We start from the raw sequence: 21,154 nt of genomic DNA, 5'->3' as shown, positions 1-21,154 counted from the left end.
AAAGTTATTCATCGGTCTCACAGACCGACGAAATAGTCAGGACGGTCAAAGAAGCTTTTATTTTGCATTTATTGCATAATTTTCGGCTTTGTGGCTTTATTATCTACTTGTTTAGCGATCTCGAACTGGGTGGTGAGAAAATCTTTCATGTGTTGCCACCTTGGGCATTTCTGTCGGGATGAGAGTGATTGCTCCCATAAAATTAACGATTTTTCTGGTAATGGGGCAGCAAAAATATTTACCAGATTAGGGTCCCAGTTTTCAGTGGGAATATTTTGGTTGGTTGAACCGATGAACAATTTGCAACTGTTGATTGTAATTTAGGCCCGTATTATGTGTGTCACCGTGAATGTTTGTCACTGTCACTCACATTCACATTCACCTAGAATTCGTATTTTATAACTTCTTACGTATTCGCGTTTGTCGTCTTACGTAGTCACTACGTATTCACTGAGACTGTCAAGCCCAATGCGGAGCCAGTATAGCCACTTCTTAATTTTGTTATTTCGGAAAACTTTGCAGAGCAATTTTTTTGGAATAACATCGTTTTAACGAGCTGGCAATATTGCAGGGAAACACCTGAACATCGTAAATAAGAGAAAGCCATTGTAAATCTTGCAAACAATTGTAAACAATGGAGAAACCAATGTAAACCAATACATCAATAGATTGTTAATATTGTTTGGTAATATTTTTAAGTGAAGTGTTTAAAAAATAAAAAAATAAATGCAAGGCGCGATAACCTCCGAAGAGATCTAAGGCCAAGCTTCTCTTCCAATTTGCGTCGTGCTCCTCTTGACTTTCCCTACGAATTGGCGGGACGGGACCTACTTATTTTATGCCGACTCCGAACGGCATCTGCAAGGCAGATGAGTTTTCACTGAGAGCTTTCCATGGCAGAAATACACTCGGAGCGCTTGCCAAACACTGCCGAGGGGCGACCCCGCTTAGAAAAGTTTTCTTCTAATTGAAAAACCTTATTTCTAAAATTTTGATGTTGCTTTGCCCGGGTATGAACCCAGGGCATTCGGTGTGGTAGGCGAAGCACTCTACCATCACACCGCGGTGGCCGCCGAGTGAAATGTTTATTATTGCAATAATTGAAATTCACTTTTTGTGAACATGTAAAAATAAATTTATAAAAGAAAACAAACATATGCCTGAGTGTACCACTTTAGCCTCCTCCAAACAAATTTTTTTTTCAAGATTTTGTGTTCGAACTTCACTACAAAATGGCTTCAATATTCCTTCAAGTTATATGTCGGGGTTGATTCTGATAAGTAAGAGTTTAACATGTAACAGGTATCCAGATTGAAGTTGAGCTAGTGTGACTCTCCTTCTGCTTTCCTTCTCTGCGAGTTCGGGTTATTTAACTTTAAGAAGGGGGTTCGCAAGGCAATTTCTGACATAGAGGTCCAGGAGCCGACATTGAATGTCATCAAAGGCGTGAGCTTCATAGACAATGATGGCAATCGCATTTTGGCAAAGTACTATGACAAAAACATCCTTCCAACTGTGAAAGAACAAAAAGCGTTCGGAAAGAATATTTTCAATAAAACACATCGTTCCAATAGGGAAATTATTATGTTGGATGGCTTAACCTGCATCTATAAGAGTAATGTGGATTTATTTTTCTATGCCATGGGCAGCGCTTATGAGAATGAAATAATATTACTGTCGGTGTTGAATTGCCTTTACGATACGATAAGCTTGATATTGAAAAAGAATGTGGAAAAACGTTTGGTATTAGAAATTATTATGTTGGTATTTGATGAGATCTGAGATGGGGGGTAAAGGGCCAATTAATGGTGAATTATAACCATAAAACCATAACCAGATAAAACAGCTGATCGAACCGACCTTGTGGAAATCAATGTAATCGATTAATGGTGCCATACCATAACGCTAACGCCATAACCATACCATAGCCAACCAATTGGTTTTTGGTTTTTCGCCAAATCCATAACCTAAAAATATTTGAGTTGGTGAATTTAATAACGTTTTGTGGATTTTATTCATTGGTTTGGATACGTTATGACTAAGAGACTTATTTTTTGTGGAATATGTTTGTAATTTTTTGCGTTTCCTCTATTTTTATGAAATTTTCACGATTTTTAGGTTAAGGCACCATTAATCGATCACATTGGAGATGGTTACGGATATGGGTATGGTTACGACTATGGGATTTCCCATTTGTGAATCCGGATAGCCGGATTTTTTGCCAAGCTATATGGTTATTCGAATATGCGGTTTATACGTATAGTTGAAAAATCCGGATAGAGTTCACAGCCCTAGACTAGATATTAGGCTAACTGAAAGTGTAACAGGTCTTTATAGAGGTTCTTTGTTATATTAAGCTAATACTGTAACGTTTTTTTTAAAGACTTTTAAGGTGATGTATGGCAACGCAAAAAACTCTTGGAAGCACAGGGGTAAGGTTGCAGTATATCTGATCTTTAAATTCAAAATTTCAACGAAATACTTAGCATGCAGCTCCTGTCGGGTTTTAACCATGCGGACACTCCAGGCAAATAGGGAGTCACCACCGCGTAACTTGTAATTCTTCGATAATACAGTCTTGAAAAATCGTCCCATGATAAATAGCTGCTAAAAAAACAACATAGTTTTAGAAAGCAAAGAGGTTCTTTTTTGCACTATCCAAAAAACGAGTACTTTGCATAGGCATACGAGGCTGTTAACTGATGATGTTGTTGTTGTAGCAGTGCTTCGCCCCATCCAATAGGTGCGACCGATCACAAATTATCATCAGCATCTTCTAACGGAAGTCCAAGGAAACTTGCTGTTTCAACAGCGGTGGACCATAATTAGAGGAGTGTTAGTGGCGGTGGTTCGACAATACAATTGAAGAGATGGTTGGTGTCATGTGGGGACACGTTACAAGCAGGACATGCATGTCGGGGTTGATTCTGGATAGGTATCCAGTACAGTATCCAGATCGAAGTTGAGCTAGAGTGACTCGAGTTTCCCTGGGGAGTGTGTGCTCCTCTTTTGTAAGTTTTGGGTATTGTTCTTTGAGCACTGAATTCACCGGGCCATTCCTGGCATACAAGTCCGATGCCTGTTTGTGGAGTGCACTGAGGACCTGCTTGTGTTTTTGGCTTCATGCGACTATGTTCTCAGGTGCCGTGTTTCCTCAAAATGCTTTCGGAGATGACTCTGTAAGCCCCTCGACGGTGTTGGCTCATCAATCAGATGTCGGTTGGGATACCCAGGTTTCTGGGTATTCAACAGGAACTGTTTGGTTAGCATCTCATTTCTCTCCCTGATGGGGAGCATTCTCGCCTCATTTTGTAAATGGTGTTCTGGGGGCATAAGAAGACAACCCGTGGCGGCTCTGAGGGCATTATTTTGGCAGGCCTGTAGCTTCTTCCAGTGAGTAGTCTTTTGGCTTGGCGACCATATGGGGGACGCGTAGCATGCAATCTGCTTTGTAAGTGGTAATGAGTATTTCCTTATCTTTACCCCAAATAATGCCGGCAAGAGATTTGATGATTTTATTATGGCTACACCCAGGATTTTTGGATGTTAGACAGACGGTAGCATGACGCCTTCGACGTGGATGTTCAATATTGTCGACATTTGGCGCATCCCTGTTATAAATAAAGCCGCCGATGATTTGGTTGGTGACAATGTCATGGTTCGCGAAGCGAAAAAAAGGAGATAGTAGTTAATTTTATTACCTATCTTATCGATGGGAGCCCGGGACCTGTAGCCATTTTCGTGCAGTCAGGGGCTTCGATATATAGAAGTTAAACAGAATCGAGGATAGGACACTACCCTGTGGTACCCCTTGCCTAATTCTTCTGGGTTTAGATGTTGCGTACCTGAATTGTACCGATGCTTGTCGACGAGACAGATTATTTGAGATACACCTTTGAGGCTCGAAATAATTCCCTACGTTTTTCGAGAATCAGCAGAATCACCGTTTTATAAGAAAATTTAAAAAAGTAGCACCGAGGTATAATTATTATATTTATTAAAAAAGCCACAATAAAATTATTATTTTTATTTTCCTTTGACTCAAAATTAGTTTTTTACATAAAACTAAGAAAATAAGGATCGTTACGAAAGATAGTGACAAAACTATAATATAACTATTAGTTATAATCAGTGACCCATTTTAATAGGTTTTTTTACTCGACTCGAAAAAGTCCGGATAAAAACTATTCCTTGGTGAAAGTGTATGGGATTCTGGGGATACCCATAGCATTTTCATGACGAATCATGCATCCTTTTTTAAAAAATCCACACAAAAAATATAATCCGGATATTTATTTTTCCAAAAGGAGCTTTTCGGCCGATAAATAAAAAGACAAACACTTTTGTTGATTCTTATTCTCCTACGCGTTTCGATGTTTTTTATAACATCTTCATCAGGGAGTCTGGTTTATTCTAATAAAACATAAAACGAAAAAACAAACATTAGAAAGTTATTAATAACTAACATCAAGCAATAACATATTTTCCAAGAGTTCACTTAAATTTAATATAATACAACCACACTTGAACTGCAATTTTGTCTTTAGACGTAACATTTAACATAAAACGTTTACCTTTAACATAAAATGTTTCCTTTTTACATGTAACATTTATTAAAAAAACGTTCATTCAACAACATACATACATATACAAACTAGCACAATTAAAATTTTCGACTGCGTCATTGCATTTGACGGCAGTTGTGTATGCGCCGTTTATATTATTTACGTCTTCTTTGAAGTTTACCGTCTTCTCTATTTTTTGTTGTATGCGTAACCCTTCGAGTGTTAGTCGCGTCCTCTCTCTCCTCTCTATATCTAAAATCTTAACATTATCGAAGTCCGCTGTATGGCGTTTGCTGGTTAGGTGCTCAGAAATAGCAGTAGTCTATTTCATATTTTGCGCATCTGATTTGTGCTCACTAATTCGGATGCCCAATGATCTTTTCATTGTACCAATATAAACTTTTTCGCACACTCCTCCTTCCTTTCCGTTGCATTTTATTTCATATTCTACATCGTGTTGTTGTTCCTTGCTAATTTTGTCTTTTGTTTGTGTAAATATTTTATTTAGTGTTTGGTTTGGTTTATGTGCTAATGTTATGTTGTTGTTTCGCATAAAATTTTCCATTGATTTGTTGTCCGTTAGTCCTGGTATGTATGTTACACCTGTATATAGTCTCTTATTCTTTTCATTATTCAAATTTGCATTGTTGGTTACATTGTTAGTGCTGATTGTTTTTGTTGTTGCCAGCCATGTGTCTATTAATTTATTAGGGTACGCATTTTTGTATAAAATATTTTTAATTTTTCGGTTATTTTCAGTTATGAACTCCTGATCACTTAAGTCGTGTACTTTCTTTATAAAGTTGATTGCCGTATTTCTTTTTTGTGTTCATGGTTGATTAGAATGATAGTTAATTATTCGCGACGATGCTACAGCTTTTGCATACCAATTCGTTTTCAACTTTTTATCCGATTTTATTATTTCCATATCTAGGAAGGCCAATTTATTTTCTTTCTCTTTTTCTACCGTGAATTGGATTTTTGGGTGTTGTGCGTTAAAAGTTTTTAAAATTTCTTTCACGTCCTTTGTTTAAATTATTGCAAATATATCGCCTACATACTTATTTATCTATTTGATATATATGTCCCTGGATTTCGGTGATGCTGTCGTCAAGTATTTTGTCTAGCACTATATCTGCTACTGTAGGTGATACGGGGTTTCCCATAGGCATTCCGTATACTTGTTGGTAGAATTTGCCATGGTATGTAAAATAATTGTTGTCCCTCAAGCAGAAGTTTGAAACTGTTTATTTGATAAAGTAGTTTAGTTTTTCCCATTTTCTCATTATTGTTCGAATGGCTAATAGTATGGGAATGTTTGTGAAGAGGGAAACTACATCAAACGATACTATAGTTTCATCTTCCGCTATGTTAACTTCTTGGAGGTTGTGTTTTAGTTGGAGGAAATTTTTGAAATTGAGGGTACTACATATTATGTTTTTAAGGTCTGTCCAATGTGTTTTGAAAGTTTGTAGCATGGTACACCTACAGAAGATGAAATCGGTCTAAGTGGAGTTTGTTCTTTATGGATCTTGGGTAGTCCATACAATCTTGGCGTTGTAGCCGCAGTGCAAGTAAGTTGCTTCTTAAATTTTAAAGATATGTTTCTCTGTTTGTAAATGTCATTTATGATGTTGTTGTTTTTCCGTACTAATTGTTGTGTAGGATCAGTTCTTATTGTTTTGTATGTGTTTTTGTCGCTTAGTAGTTGTTCCATTTTTTTGTTATAGTCTACCTTGTACATTAATACTGTTTTGTGTCCTTTGTCTGCGGTTGTAATTATTATATTGTCTTTATGTTTTTTCATGAAGTTCTTAGTGTCCTCAAAAACCTTCAATATAAGTTTATCTTTCGGAGTGTTATGGAGTTTTTTCTTGTAGGTATTTTTTTTTCGTTGCCACAGTGATCTCAGTACGTCTTTTTGTCTCTCATCTTCAATCCTTTGAATGCCTTGTTCAATATCAGCGATCAGGTGTATGGGTGAAAACGTTTTCCTAGAAACTGGCAGTGCAAATTTTTTCCCCATTGACAATAACCAACGGCTCTCTGGGGGTACTATTATGTTGGTTTTGTTTACCAGCCAGTCCTCATTTATTCGTAAGCCGAAAATTTCAAAATTTTCTTAGCATGATTTTGTAATTTTGAACTGAGCTGTTCCTCTGTGCTGGTGGATATTTTTTCTATGAGTTTTTTTGGTTCGCCAATACCGAACTAAAATCTTCTTTTTCTAATCTCTTTTTGAGGCCCTCTCTAATGTGCCAAATGTCTGTACTTACAATTTTTATTTGAATGTTTGCTTCCTTTATTTCTAGATTTAAAATTTTCCATATAAATTGTTTTTGTATTTTCTCCATTTCTTTCCTTGTCTTATCCAATTTAAACCCATTAACAATTTTGTTTGTCTTACCCTTTAAGTGTGCAGGCATAATTCCGAAATCTTTACATCGGAGTAAAAATTTTAGTCTTTGTCGTTGCTTCGTAAGTTTTTTGTGGTTTTTATTGTATTGCTTGATGATATAGTTCGTGGTCTCATCGTACTTAAATTTCATATGTTTGAAAAAGTGCTTAATTTTATTAGTTATATGTTCTACAGGTGCTTCGGTTTAGCTCTCCGATTATTTTATTATTAGTGCTTTTGGGCCAGAGTATAGTTTTTATAAATTTTTCCAAAAGGAGCTTTTCGGCCGATAAATAAAAAGACAAACACTTTTGTTTTTTCTTATTCTCCTACGCGTTTCGATGTTTTTTATAACATCTTCATCAGGGAGTCTGGTTTATTCTAATAAAACATAAAACAAAAAAACAAACATTAAAAAGTTATTAATAACTAACATCAAGCAATAAAATATTTTCCAAGAGTTCATTTAAATTTAACATAATACAATAACATTTGAACTGCAATTTTGTCTTTAGACGTAGCATTTAACATAAAACCTTTACCTTTAACATAAAATGTTTCCTTTTTACATGTAACATTTATTAACAAAAACGTTCATTCAACAACATACATACATATACAAACTAGCACAATTAAAATTTTCGACTGCGTCCATTGCCTCGTTGTTGTTGTTGTTGTTGTAGCAATGCTCGCCCCACCTAATAGCCGCGACCGATCACAAATTGTCATCAATATCCTCTAACGGGAGTCCAAGGAAACTTGCCGTTTCAACAGGGGTGGACCATAAGGAAAGGGGTGTTAGAGGCGTTGGTTCCACATTACAATTAAAGAGATGGTTGGTGTCATGTGGGAACACATTGCAAGCAGGGCATACATTTTGTATGTCGGGGTTGATTCTGGATAGGTAAGAGTTTAACCTGTTACAGTATCCAGAACGAAGTTGAGCAAGAGTGACACGCGTTTCCCTGGGGAGTATGCGTTCCTCTTCTGCGAGTTCTGGATATTTTTCTTCAAGTACTGGATTCACCGGGCAATTCCCGACATAAAGGTCCGACGCCTGTCTATGGAGTTCACCAAGGACCTGGTTGTGTTTTTCCGCTTCATACGGCTGGGTTCTCAGGTGCCGTATTTCCTCAAAATGCTTACGGAGATGACTCCTTAGGCCCCTAGGCGGTGCTGGTTCGTCAATCAGATGTCTGTTGGGATGCCCAGGTTTCTGGGTATTCAACAGAAACTGTTTGGTCAGCATCTCATTTCTCTCCCTGATGGGGAGTATTCTCGCCTTGTTATGCAGATGGTGTTCTGGGGACATAAGAAGACAGCCCGTGGCGATTCTGAGAGCAGTATTTTGGCAGGCCTGTAGTTTCTTCCAGTGGGTGGTTTTTAGGCTTGGCGACCATATGGGTGACGCGTAGCACGTAATCGGCTGGCTAATTGCTTTGTATGTGGTCAAGAGCGTTTCTTTATCTTTTCCCCAGGTACTGCCAGCAAGGGATTTGAGGATTTTATTACGGCTCTGAATTCTTGGAACAATTGCGGTTGCGTGCGCACCAAAATGTAAATCCTGATCAAACGTCACACCCAAGATTTTGGGGTGTAGGACAGTCGGTAGCGTAGTGCCATCGACGTGGATGTTCAATATGGTCGACATTTGGGGCGACCATGTTGTAAATAAGGTCGCGGAAGATTTAGTCGGTGACAATGCCAGGTTTCGCGAGGCGAAAAAACTGGAGAGATCAGGGAGATAGCCGTTTATTTTATTGCATAGCTCATCGATCTTTGGGCCTGGGCCTGTGGCCATTATTGTGCAGTCATCGGCGTAGGAAACGATTGTGACTCCTTCCGGTGGTGAAGGTAGCTTAGATATGTAGAAATTAAACAAAAGCGGGGATAGAACACCACCCTGTGGCACCCCTTGTTTAATTCTCCTTTGTTTTGATGTTTCGTTTCTGAATTGCACCGATGCCTGCCGACCACCCAGATAATTTGCGGTCCACCTTTTAAGACATGGGGGAAGGGTGGACCCTTCCAGGTCTTGCAGTAACGAGCCATGGTTGACCGTATCAAAAGCTTTTGATAGGTCTAACGCTACGAGTACTGTTCTATGGTGGGGATATTGATTCAAACCGCAATTTATCTGGGTGCTAATGACATTTAGCGCGGAGGTAGTGCTATGGAGTTTTCTGAAGCCATGCTGATGAGGGGCTAGCTGCAAATGTGCTTGGAAATAAGGGAGCAAAATGGCTTCAAGCGTCTTTGCCACTGGCGATAGGAGAGATATCGGACGATATGACTCACCTACGTTAGCTGGTTTTCCAGGCTTTAGTAGCGGGACCACCTTGGTCATTTTCCATTTCTCGGGTATGACAAAGGTGGAAAGAGACAGGTTCAAGACATGCGCTAAATATTTGAAACCCTCTTTCCCTAGGTTTTTAAGCATCGGCATGGCTATGCCGTCTGGGCCCACTGCTTTGGATGGTTTAGCGCGACCAATGGCATCCTCAACCTCTCTAGCGGTGATGGTAATTGGTGACGCGCTGAGTTTGTGTTTATGTGCGTGTCTATTGGCTCTCCGTCTATCTTTGTCGACCGTAGGATGCATTATATATTGTCGGCAGAAAGCGCTCGCGCATTTTTTCGCATCCGACAGCACCTTATCGCCAAAGGCGATGGAAACTTTGTCTTTGTGCTTAGTCGGATTCGATAGGGACTTTACGATGGACCAAAGTTTACCTACACCGGTAGAGAGGTTACAACCTCTTAGGTGCTCTTCCCATTTCGCCCGCTTGTGTTCGTCCACAAGCAATCTGATGCGTTGGTTTATATCCCTTATTTGGGGGTCGCCTGGATCAAGCTGTCTTATAAGGTCGCGTTCCCTCGCTAAGCTCGCGGCCTCCGCCGGGAAGTGGGGCCGGATTTCGGGAATTCTCCCGGCGGGAATGAAATGTGCCGAAGCGGATTCAATGACCTTACGGAAGGCACGCTCCCCTTGGCGGGCATCAGTCGGGATAGGGAGGGCAGCAAAGCTGCTGTCTGTTGCAGATTTATATTCTTCCCACTTTCCTTTTTTGAAGTTTATGAAAGTGCGTTTTTCGGTGACGATGAAGTCGGCGGTACGCTCGAACGAAATAAGTATGGGCAGGTGGTCGGATGCCAATGTTACCATCGGCTGCCAGTTGACGCAGTTTACGAGTTCTGCGCTCACGATTGAGATATCTGGCGAGCTATGACAGCTTCCTACCATACGTGTGGGGGCGTCTCCGTTTATTGTGCAGAACGTCTTTTCGTCTATTTGATCCGCCAACATCTCACCCCTACTGTCCGCCCGCAAGTTTGAATGCCATAGGTCGTGATGGGCATTAAAATCGCCTAAGATAATGCGATTGCTGCCAGTGAGTAAGGCCTCGATATTAGGGCGGTATCCACTGGGGCAACAGGTGACAGGAGGGATGTAGATGTTGATGATTTCTAGATTTGCATCGCCTGACCGGACAGATAGGCCTTGACGTTCTAAGACATTGTCACTGCGGTCGATGCCAGGATCAAATATATGATATTGCACAGAGTGGTCTGCAATGCAGATCTTGCTGTGAGTTTAGTCTCTTGAATCGCAGCAATACGGATGTTGTGCCGCTTCATGAAATCGACTATCTCCGTAATCTTCCCAGTTAGTCCATTACAGTTGAACTGCAGAATTCTGAAGTGCATGAGGGGTGACGCCGCCACTCTAGGGGTAAATGAGGGGTGACTACGCCTAGGTTGTGGAAGGCCAGGACGCAATTGCTATTGTGGCCTTGGGACTGGGCGCCCTTGGGCAAGCATTGGGGTACCCGGATGATTTGGGTTTGCGACCTGGCAACATGGCGCGATGAAACCCGTCGGGGGGTTGCCGTCGCGGAGACCAGAACATCTAGGAAAGTGGCACCACCCAAGGCAGGAGCTGCATTGCGCGGATGTCGCAAACCTATATATTCTGTGCTGGCAGACGGTGCAAACGGAGGCAGGGACTAAGAGTCTGTTTCCCTGACCTGCACGATTGCTGCCAGAAAAGAGGGGGGGAGAAGAAGACGGGGGCAGGGGCTGATGCTCAGCATTGCAACCAGCTCTACTACGAAGGTAGTAGTTATGAGTGGTATCAGCTGTTTGAGTTGTTGGCGCCGTGGGGCGCGAGCAGCAGCGGGTATTTGTTGTGGCTTGCTGAGCAGCGAAGCTGCTGGAAGGTAGTGGGGATACGCTTAGGCGTAGACTACGGGACGCCCTTGGGCGTGAGCAGCAAGGAGCCACAAAAGATTTATAAAAGTTGCGTGGACGTCGGGTTTTGGGATCAAGCCCAGAACAACCTGTCCGATGCAACCATCCCTTGCACGAGACACACTGAACAGAGTATGACCGTCCTAAAAAGATTCTTTTCTGGCAAATACAGCAAAACCATTTCTCATGACCGGGGTCAGGAGACGGACCCGGATTGGGTTCGATACCTTCCCGGAGTAAGAGAATATGTGGCAGTCCTGCTGCAAGGAGCTGCTGGGAGGATGACAATTTGTGGGAGGGACGAAACAAATTAAATGGGGTCACACTGAAATGACAGTCCTTGGTCGGGAAAAATCCCGAGTCGCTCCGGTACATAGAACCGACTGCCTAGGGAAGCGTCCATTGCCTCGTCCATTGCATTTGATGGCAGTTGTGTATGCGCCGTTTATATTATTTACGTCTTCTTTGAAGTTTACCCTCTTCTCTATTTTTTGTTGTATGCGTAACCTTTCGAGTGTTAGTCGCGTCCTCTCTCTCCTCTCTATATCTAAAATCTTAACATTATCGAAGTCCGCTGTATGGCGTTTGCTGGTTAGGTGCTCAGCAATAGCAGTAGTCGTTTTCATATTTTTCGCATCTGATTTGTGCTCACTAATTCGGATGCCCAATGAACTCTTCGTTGTACCAATATAAAATTTTTCGCACACTTCTCCTTCCTTTCCGTTGCATTTTATTTCGTATACTACATCGTGTTGTTGTTCCTTGTTAATTTTGCCTTTTGTTTGTGTAAATATTTTACTTAGTGTTTGGTTTGGTTTAAGTGCTAATGCTATGTTGTTGTTTCGCATAAAATTTTCCATTGATTTGTTGTCCGTTAGTCCTGGAATGTATGTTACACTTGTATATAGTCTCTTATTGTTTTCATTATTCAAATTTGCATTGTTGGTTACATAGTTGGTGCTGATCGTTTTTATTGTTGCCAGCCAAGTGTCTATTAATTTATTAGGGTACGCATTTTTTTATAAAATATTTTTAATTTTTCGGTTATTTTCAGTTATGAACTCCTGATCACTTAAGTCGGGTACTTTCTTTATAAAGTTGATTGCCGTGTTTCTTTTTTGTATCCATGGTTGATTAGAATGATAGTCAATTATTCGCGACGATGCTACAGCTTTTGCATACCAATTCGTTTTCATCTTTTTATCCGATTTTATTATTTCCATATCTAGGAAGGCCAATTTATTTTCTTTCTCTTTTTCTACCGTGAATTGGATTTTTGGGTGTTGTGCGTTAAAAGTTTTTAAAATTTCTTCCACGTCCTTTGTTTTAATTATTGCAAATATATCGTCTGCATACTTATTTATGTATATGATATATATGTCCTTGGATTTGAGCTCGGTGATGCTGTCGTCAAGTATTTTGTCTAGCACTATATCTACTACTGTAGGTGATAGGGGGTTTCCCATAGGCATTCCGTATACTTGTTGGTAGAATTTGCCATCGTATGTAAAATAATTGTTGTCCCTCAAGCAGAATTCGAGGCAAGTTTGAAACTGTTTATTTGATAACGTAGTGTTTTCTTTTAGTTTTTCCCATTTTCTCATTATTGTTCGAATGGCTAATAGTATGGGAATGTTTGTGAAGAGGGAAACTACATCAAACGATATTAGAATTTCATATTCCGCTATGTTAACTTCTTGGAAGTTGTGTTTTAGTTGGAGGGAATTTTTGACATTGAGAGTAGTACATATTATGTTTTTTAAGGTCTGTCCAATGTGTTTTGAATTTGTAGCATGGTACACCTGCAGAAGTTGAAATCGGTCTAAGTGGAGTTTGTTCTTTATGGATCTTGGGTAGTCCATACAATCTTGGCGCTGTAGCCGCAGTGCAAGTAAGTTGTTTCTTAAATTTTAAAGATATGTTTCTCTGCTTGTAAATGTCATTTATGATGTTGTTGTTTTTCCGTACTAATTTCTGTGTAGAATCAGTTCCCTAATAAAACTATACTCTGGCCCAAAATCACTAATAATAAAATCGGGATATTTATTTTATAAGTCCGAAAATAAAATTTAAATCGAATTTTTTTCCAATCCATTCTAGTATATATCTGAATTTTAAACCTGTAGGAACACTTTAACTTTTTTGCTTCTAGCACTAGAAACTAGAAAACCATAACCAACTGTTGTTGTTGTTGTGGCGATAAAGAAGCTCCCCGAAGGTTTCAGAGTGTTATCGATGTGGATGGTCCTTTACCGGATAAATAGCCGGTATGTTCCGGTAACAAGTACCATTAAGCTACAAGCTGGACTATGTCGGGAACGCTTTAATAGATATGACCACATTGAACCTTCCAGGCCATACCAATATTTTTTCTGAAGGACTTTTGTTACAAAAGGAATAACTATTTTGGTCCCTGGCAATAATTTGTATAGTTTTCGCTTATGGTTTTTTTCCTGTAAATTTGTTTGACGAAATATACATTGAACGGGGCTCTAAATACATCCTTTATGTCTATGGAAATTTTTAGTCTTTTTTTTTCACGACATATTAAAAGTGATACATGGGCCTAGTACTTCGAATCTTTCATTTAATAGTTTAAAGAAAGTGGTGTTAGTCACTGTATACTGTAATAAGTGAAAACAAGCAATTGAATTGAAACGCTGATGAGTAGCGTTAGAAAGCAATTCTCTTTTACAGTACATTGAACGCCTGAACCTACAACTTTTAGAAACTCGAATGTCAGATACATCTTTCCTAAGAAGTTATTATCAAAGATCTTTACATCACGTTCCTTTTTTTACTTTTTAGTGGCTTACAGAATCTGCAAAATATCATACCTTAAATGGAAACTGCGAAAAAGCGTTTCATGTTTTAAAACAGGTAAGTAAATATGCATGCATACCTTATGAATATCCTGCTCATTTATACATTTGTTATGTTAATGAAAGAAGTACGTCTCGGTGTTTGGGCGTGTTTTCTGAGTCTTGGAATACAAGCTATTGTATTTTTTGTTTGAGTTTATGTGCGATAACGGAACTTTTTTTTTGTTTTTCTGTAGTATAGCAATGCCGTGAAGCTTTGGCCAAAGGTTGATTACATTTATATCTATAAACTTGTTGTGGCAAGTTAGCAATTTCGATGCGTCACTGTGCTTTATTAAATAAATGCACAACAACAGCAAAGTAAGCCCCCACATATATGTGCATGTAAACCAGTGGTCGTCAGCTAGTGGAATAATTATTTGCGATTACTTCACACACATCTTTCATTTAGTATTTGCTGAACAAGCAGAGTAGCAACATCAGAGAAGGCTATTGCTCATTGCGCGTTTACAAACAGACGTTTTGCAAATAATTTTTGAGTGTTAGCAAACATGCGTGTATAAGTCATATCTCACCGCTTTTCTGTCGACTACTAAACCACTACAAGCATATTGATTTTATTCATACTAACACAGCCATAGTTCCAATTTTGATGACCACTGATGTAAACATCAAAGCAATCAGCCACACATATATGCAAGCAGGGGAGCTATGAGCGAAGAGATTACTTCACATACACACATATAATCATCACCTAAGAGCAGATATTATTACTCACACATACACGCGCATATAATTCGAAGTCAAAGTTAATACCACGTACGTAAGGGAGAAATAAATAAAGAGCTTTTCGAGAAGTTTGAGACCCTTGAAAAAATATGCGAGCGAGGCAACAGAGAGTATGAAAGCAGCGCAAGCTGAGGAACAGTCAGTCACTACTACTACTTCAGTAGAGTTGAAAATAAAGAAGATATTGCTATATAGAATATTTGATATTGCTATATAGAATATTTGATTGAATCAGACCGGCAATAAATCCGAAACTCAAGCACGCCTCCGAGAGGTAATGGAGTCAGAAGGGATTAATGTGGAAGAATGTCTTTCATCCTGATGGGGAAGACACAACAACAAAAATTTAAGAGAAAAACGAAACACCGCAGACAGTAACGAACACAGACTTGAACATGATATTGGCTGCAATAACTGCACAAATATCGACAATGGCATCTCAACTGGAATCGCAAGAGGCACGCAAAACATCCAAGATGGGAACACAGCTGGAAGAACAGAATAAATACATGGCATCCCAACTAACATCACAGGAGGCACGTATTTCAGAAGTGTCCACGCAAATGTCATTTCAACTAGAAGACCAAAAGACATATATGGAATATCAATTGGATGAACAGAAAACATACATGGCATCACTCGAAATACAAAATATCATTTCTCATAAAAAAAAGGTTTGTTCGCAGCTGGAGGCTTTTAGTGAATGGCAAGATAAAAGTGAGGCCGAGATGGATGGTTTGAAAGATCGAATCCAGGAGTTACAATTGAAACGTACATGTGGGTGGTCGTAAACGAGCTAAAGAAGACGATAAAATCTCCAAGCCAACTCAAACGTTAAACTAAAGCGACTCAGCCGCATGCGGCGACAGCTGGATGCCGAAATTGAATACCCCATAATCTCTGTCTCGCAAATTGGAGGAAGGTCGAGCAAACCTACTATCGGATGGAAAGGAACTTTTACTGATTGTAGATGCCGATGCTTCTCATTCCATCATTCGATCTGATTTGGTCAACAAAGGGATAAGAGCATTATTTGGAGTGGCGTACAGCCACTGGAGAGGACACCCAGGTAATCGGAGAAGTAGCATGTTCGCAATCGGGAGCATCACTGTACTACACAATTTTATAGTCGCAGAGATTTTTGATGAAATCATAATTGGACCAAGGCATCAAGATCGACATGCAAAGCAAGACGATGCGATATAAGAAGATGGATTTGCCACTTAATTTCGGCTACGAGAAAGGCTACAGCGGTGCTGGTGGAGGATAATCAGCAATTACCACTAAAATCGGAGGCATAAATCTGAGCAAAAGTTGATGCAAATTGTGGGACGAACAAATTGTGGGTTTTCGAAGCAGCAAAACAATGAAGACGAATATACTTGTAGGACAAATCCTGGCTACGACTAAACAAGGTGGACGTATTCTACTAAGAGAACTCAACGAGTTGAAGTCACCACTCACACTGACCAAAGGAGCTATATTGGCAAGATGCCAAGAGGCTGAAGTAGTTATTAGCTGTTAACAGCCCGAGGAAAACGTTTCAAATAGCATGATTGATCTTCGAAATGACATCACGACATGGACGGAAGGGCTAGAGGAAGACTATCGTAGCAAGGCAAAAAAACTGCTCCTAAATACGCAAACATATTTGACAAGGATGGTTCCAAACCAGGCCACACCAACGTTGTGAAACATCAAATTGACACTAGAGAATTTGTGAACGACGTCACTAAAAATATATCTACCCATCTCCAAGAATTGACGACACTCTGGAATCGTTATCTGGTACGAAATGGTTTTCCATACTGGACTTGAAAAGTGGCTAGTGGCAAGTGGAGGCGAAGGTTGGTTTACATGAATGTCCTTTGGACTATGTAATGCACCAGCTACTTTTGAAAGACTTATGGATCAGGTACTCAAAGGACTACATTGGAAAACATGCTTGGTGTACCTAGACGACATCATCGTATTGGGAAAGGATTTTGAAGAGCATCTTAAGAACTTGGAGGATGTTTTCCAAAGAAGAGCTGGTGCTGCTCTGAAGCTAAGTCCAAAAGGAAATAAGTTGTTCGTGCCATAAAGTACCGACGGAGGACATCTGCAATGCTAACGAAAATATAGAAACTGTAGAGAATTGGCCAAGACCACTGAACCTGTATGATCTAAGAAGTTTTATTGGGCTCTGCACATATTACAGCCGATTTGTACCAAGCTTTACAGCGTAGCCCATAGCCTGCAGAGGTATCACAAGGAATAATAAAGATTTAAATGGAAGATGGAGCAACATTGAAAGAGTGTTTGTGTACTGCCCCAATGTTGGCATATCCGATCCCAGAAGCAACTTTTACAGATGCAATATACTTATGGAGGGACCTTGTCCCAACTGGTCAATGAACGGGAGAAGGTAGTTGCCTATTACAGCCGTTCAATTGGAAAACCAGAGAGGCACTATTGAGTTACACGAAGAGAGCTATTGGCATAGGTAGAGTGCATTAAACATTTTCACAAGTACCTCTACGGGCAACGAGTCCGCATCAGAACAGATCACGCAGCGTTGAAATGGCTTCTGCAGTTCCGTAATCCCGAAGGTCAATTGGCACGGTGGGTCGAGCGACTAAAAAGCTATGAATTCTCTATTAAGCATTATAAGGAACATAAGCATTAGAGCAATGGTATTCTATGTGTTTGGGCCTTAAGTTGTATTTGACAGGCGCGTGCAGGTGGCAACGCGCATGTCAAATACAACTGCGGCCCACGTCACTGACATAAGACTAGATACATACTCATTAGTTTTCCAGCATTTTGATATAGCAATCGTGGTTTCAATTACTGTGAAATAAAAAGTAATTTTCTTTAAAAAGTGAAACTAAAAATCATAATCTTTTTCTTAAATAAAATAATGGGACTCTGGTGGAAAAGACCGCCACTTAAACTGATCTAATAAGGAGACCAATCATGATGCCGTCCGAGACATTGGATGTGGAGAAGAAGGTAACGCCAAATGGCGTTCGCACGAACAAGAAGCAGGTAACCGAAAGTACGTAACATGGCGACCGTGAGGCTGGAGCCTCTTTCATTTCAATTTTGGCAGCAGCGGTGAGTAGAGTGGAGAAAAAGTGGTGGTGCAGTGAAATTAAATAAAACAAAGTTAATCAATCTATAATATAAAAACTTTAATGCTACGGAGATAATAAAAAATTCTACAATTATAATATAAAACACTAAATTTAACAGAAATAATAAAAGAGAAACCAATCTACAATATAAAAATCTAACTGCCACGGAACTTATAGAAAATTTTACAATCATAATACCAAAAACTAAATTTAACAGAAATAATAGAAGAGAAATGAGTCTATAATACAAAAACCTAAATCCTATGGATATAATCGGAAATTTTACAAAACTTAAGTACGAAATTTAAGTACGGCAGAAATAAATCAATTAGAAACAAAATTTTTTAATGATAAAAAAGTACAAAATTTAACAAAAGAGTAAAACCATAATATAAAACAATTTTAATCGATCCAAAAATAAAACAAAATTTTCGAAACAATAAAACCAAATAAAACAAACAGAGGTAATACAAACTAATAATAGCGGAAAGAGAAAGAATTTTTTTTTTGCAAAAGATAATTATAAAATACTTAATTCGCCTAAGTAAGGGCAAAACTGTACCACCAACCATATTTAATAGCGGCATAACATTCGTCATATTCCTCCACCTACTCACATAACGGAACGCGAAATATCACGCCACCAAATACAACACCATTTTTTTACCACCACCAGCGTAAACCAACAGCAACTTAAGTCTGCCAGCGCAGCAGCAGCAGCAATAGCTGAAATAGGCAGCAGCACCACCAGCAGCGAGGCAGCAGTTGAAGCAGCGAAACAAGTATATATATGGGGTATTCCATCCCATTCCGACCAATTTTGAACGGTGTTTTTTTCAAAATGCTATAACTTTTTCAAAAATTGACCGTTTTTAATCTTGTTTTTATATGTTTTTAAATGTACTTTTCGGAAAAAATACAACAAAATTTTTAAAGTTTTTTTTTCAATTAAATCAAAAAAAAAATAATTATCGGCCCACTCCGGGATTAGTGGGGACGATTGCAGAATTGATTGAAGTTTTTTATGAGAAAAAAAAAAACTGGCGGAATTCGAAAAATCTCGAAAAACTGAAAAATTGCAAAAATTAAAATTTTTTTTGTATTTTTTCCGAAAAGTACATTTAAAGACATATTAAAAAAAAAAAGGTCCCAAGCGGTCAATTTTTGAAAAAGTTATAGCATTTTGAAAACAAAAACGGTGTTTTTTTTAAATTCATAACTTGTTTTGAGTTGGATGAAAAAATTTTAAAAAATTCTGAAAAACGTCTTTCGTAAGCTAGAAAAAGAAGAAAAACTTTCAGCCAATTCTACAGGGGTCGGATTCAAAATTGGTCGAAATGGGATGCAATACCCCATATGTACATATATGTATTGATACATTTTTGCCTACGGTTTTTTATATAACCCATATACGTGTGTATAGAAAAAAGAAAAATCTTCTTATTAAATGCGGTGCATTACAATATATATATAGATTTTGGATTATTTACTAAAACGGCAAGGTGGTGCGTTCTAAATTTAACTACTTCAATTTCCAACAATTTTTTTTTTTTTAATTTTCGGAGCATTTTATAAGGTCCAACATTTTCAGATTTACATCTAAATTTTTCTTTCTTCCAAGGTTAAATTCATTTCACAAATTTACAATTTCTTCAAATTTTTCAAGCTTCTATTTTTCAAATTTGCAATTCATTTCACAGACCTTCTATTTAAAATTTCAAATTTCGGATTTTCCATTTTTCAAATTTTTACTTACTTCAAAAAAAAAATTGTTTATATAAATGCCCATTTTCCAACATAATATAAATTTTCACCATATAACACTGTTGAACTAGATAAGCAGTTTGTGACGTGTAAATTTTGGATTTTATATATATGCGGTGGTTCCGTTAAAAACCAATTAAAATTTTTTTTTTTGATATAAGCGGTGGTTCCGTGAAAAACCAATTGAGATTTGGTGCGTCCGTGATTACCAAATTTTGAGATTTTTACCAATTTATACTTACATACTTTTGAGCCATTTTATTACTTCTTACAGATTTTTCATACAAGTATACTGCAGTTTCAATTAATTCTTCTAATAAATTGTTAAATATTTCTTTAGCGACTATTCACCTGTAAATCAGTTCCCTCTTACAAACATTTTTTTTTCTCTTTTTCCTCAACATTTCAGCTATAAACATAAATTCAGACATTCAAATAAGTACTTCATTAATTTCATAGCAATTTGAACTGAATTCTTTTTGCTATTCTGGTAACTACATATGTACCTTAGAAATGGTAAGCAAGTGCAAAGAACTTCAGATTCAGAATCCGATTCCAATAATTCAGCCTCAAGCTAAGAAAATTTAACTTCATATTCGACCGAAGAAGTCACAAACCAGGAAAATAGATTATCTTTGTCATCAGACTTTCCAGGCTTAGAAGATCCTTCCAGTAATAATTTAACTTCTAATTTAGCTTCAAATAATAGCGATTCAAATAGTGCAAAATCAACTTCAACTTCTTCTAATTTAAAATCAGATCTTAACAACTCAAATAGTACAAACTTAGTTAACCCTTCTTCTAACGTAAACCCAGATCTTAACGATCCAATTAGTACAAACTTTGCCTCACCTTATTCTAATTCAGCTTCAGAGCTTAACGATCAAATCATGGCAACATTTGAGGAAAAGAAAACTTTCATTAACACATGCGCTAATTCTATTAGAGAAAACTACAGCGGTGATCCTCTAGCACTTGAAACTTTTATAGACAAAATTGAATTACTTGAACAGTTCGCTACTGAAGATCTAACTAATACCTTTATAGCATTTTTAAAATCAAAAACTAGAGGGTAAGGCCCGTGAAGCAATACCAAGACAAGTAACTTCATTCAATGAAATAAAAGTAGCTCTACGTAGTAGGATCAAACTAGACAACTCGAAAGTTGTAGCAGGGAAAATTGCAGCGTTGCACGTTAATAATAAAAATTATACAGATATTGCCAAAAAAGTTGAAGATTTAGCTGACTCACTTGAGCGGTCTCTTATTATTGAAGGGATCACTCAAGCGAAAGCTCACGAAATCGCAGTCGAACAAACTGTTAACGTGTGTCGTTTAAACGCAAAATCCAATTTAGTCAAAACCATTTTAGCCTCAAAGGCATTTACTGATCCGAAAGACGTAGTAGCGAAACTAATTGCAGAACAAAACAACGAGGTAACAGAG

The 21,154-nt window shown here is 38.4% G+C and overlaps 1 protein-coding gene across 9 annotated transcripts in view; it reads left to right on the top strand.

Annotated features, from left to right (window-relative positions):
- Positions 1-21,154, top strand: part of LOC137244275 (synaptic vesicle 2-related protein) — a 2,198,928-nt gene that overhangs the window by 1,379,623 nt on the left and 798,151 nt on the right. For all 9 annotated transcript variants that reach the window (XR_010950874.1, XM_067773028.1, XM_067773020.1 and 6 more), the window contains one exon: positions 14,023-14,094. Coding sequence is in view for 8 of the 9 variants with exons in the window: in XM_067773028.1 (XP_067629129.1) it covers positions 14,023-14,094 (72 nt within the window). In the remaining variant the exon portion in view is untranslated. The remainder of the gene's footprint in view (positions 1-14,022; positions 14,095-21,154) is intronic.

The sequence above is a fragment of the Eurosta solidaginis genome, chromosome 3 (genome assembly GCF_040869045.1).
Source record: "Eurosta solidaginis isolate ZX-2024a chromosome 3, ASM4086904v1, whole genome shotgun sequence".
NCBI classification, from domain to species: Eukaryota; Metazoa; Arthropoda; class Insecta; order Diptera; family Tephritidae; genus Eurosta; species Eurosta solidaginis.
This window is presented reverse-complemented; position numbering and strand designations above follow the sequence as displayed.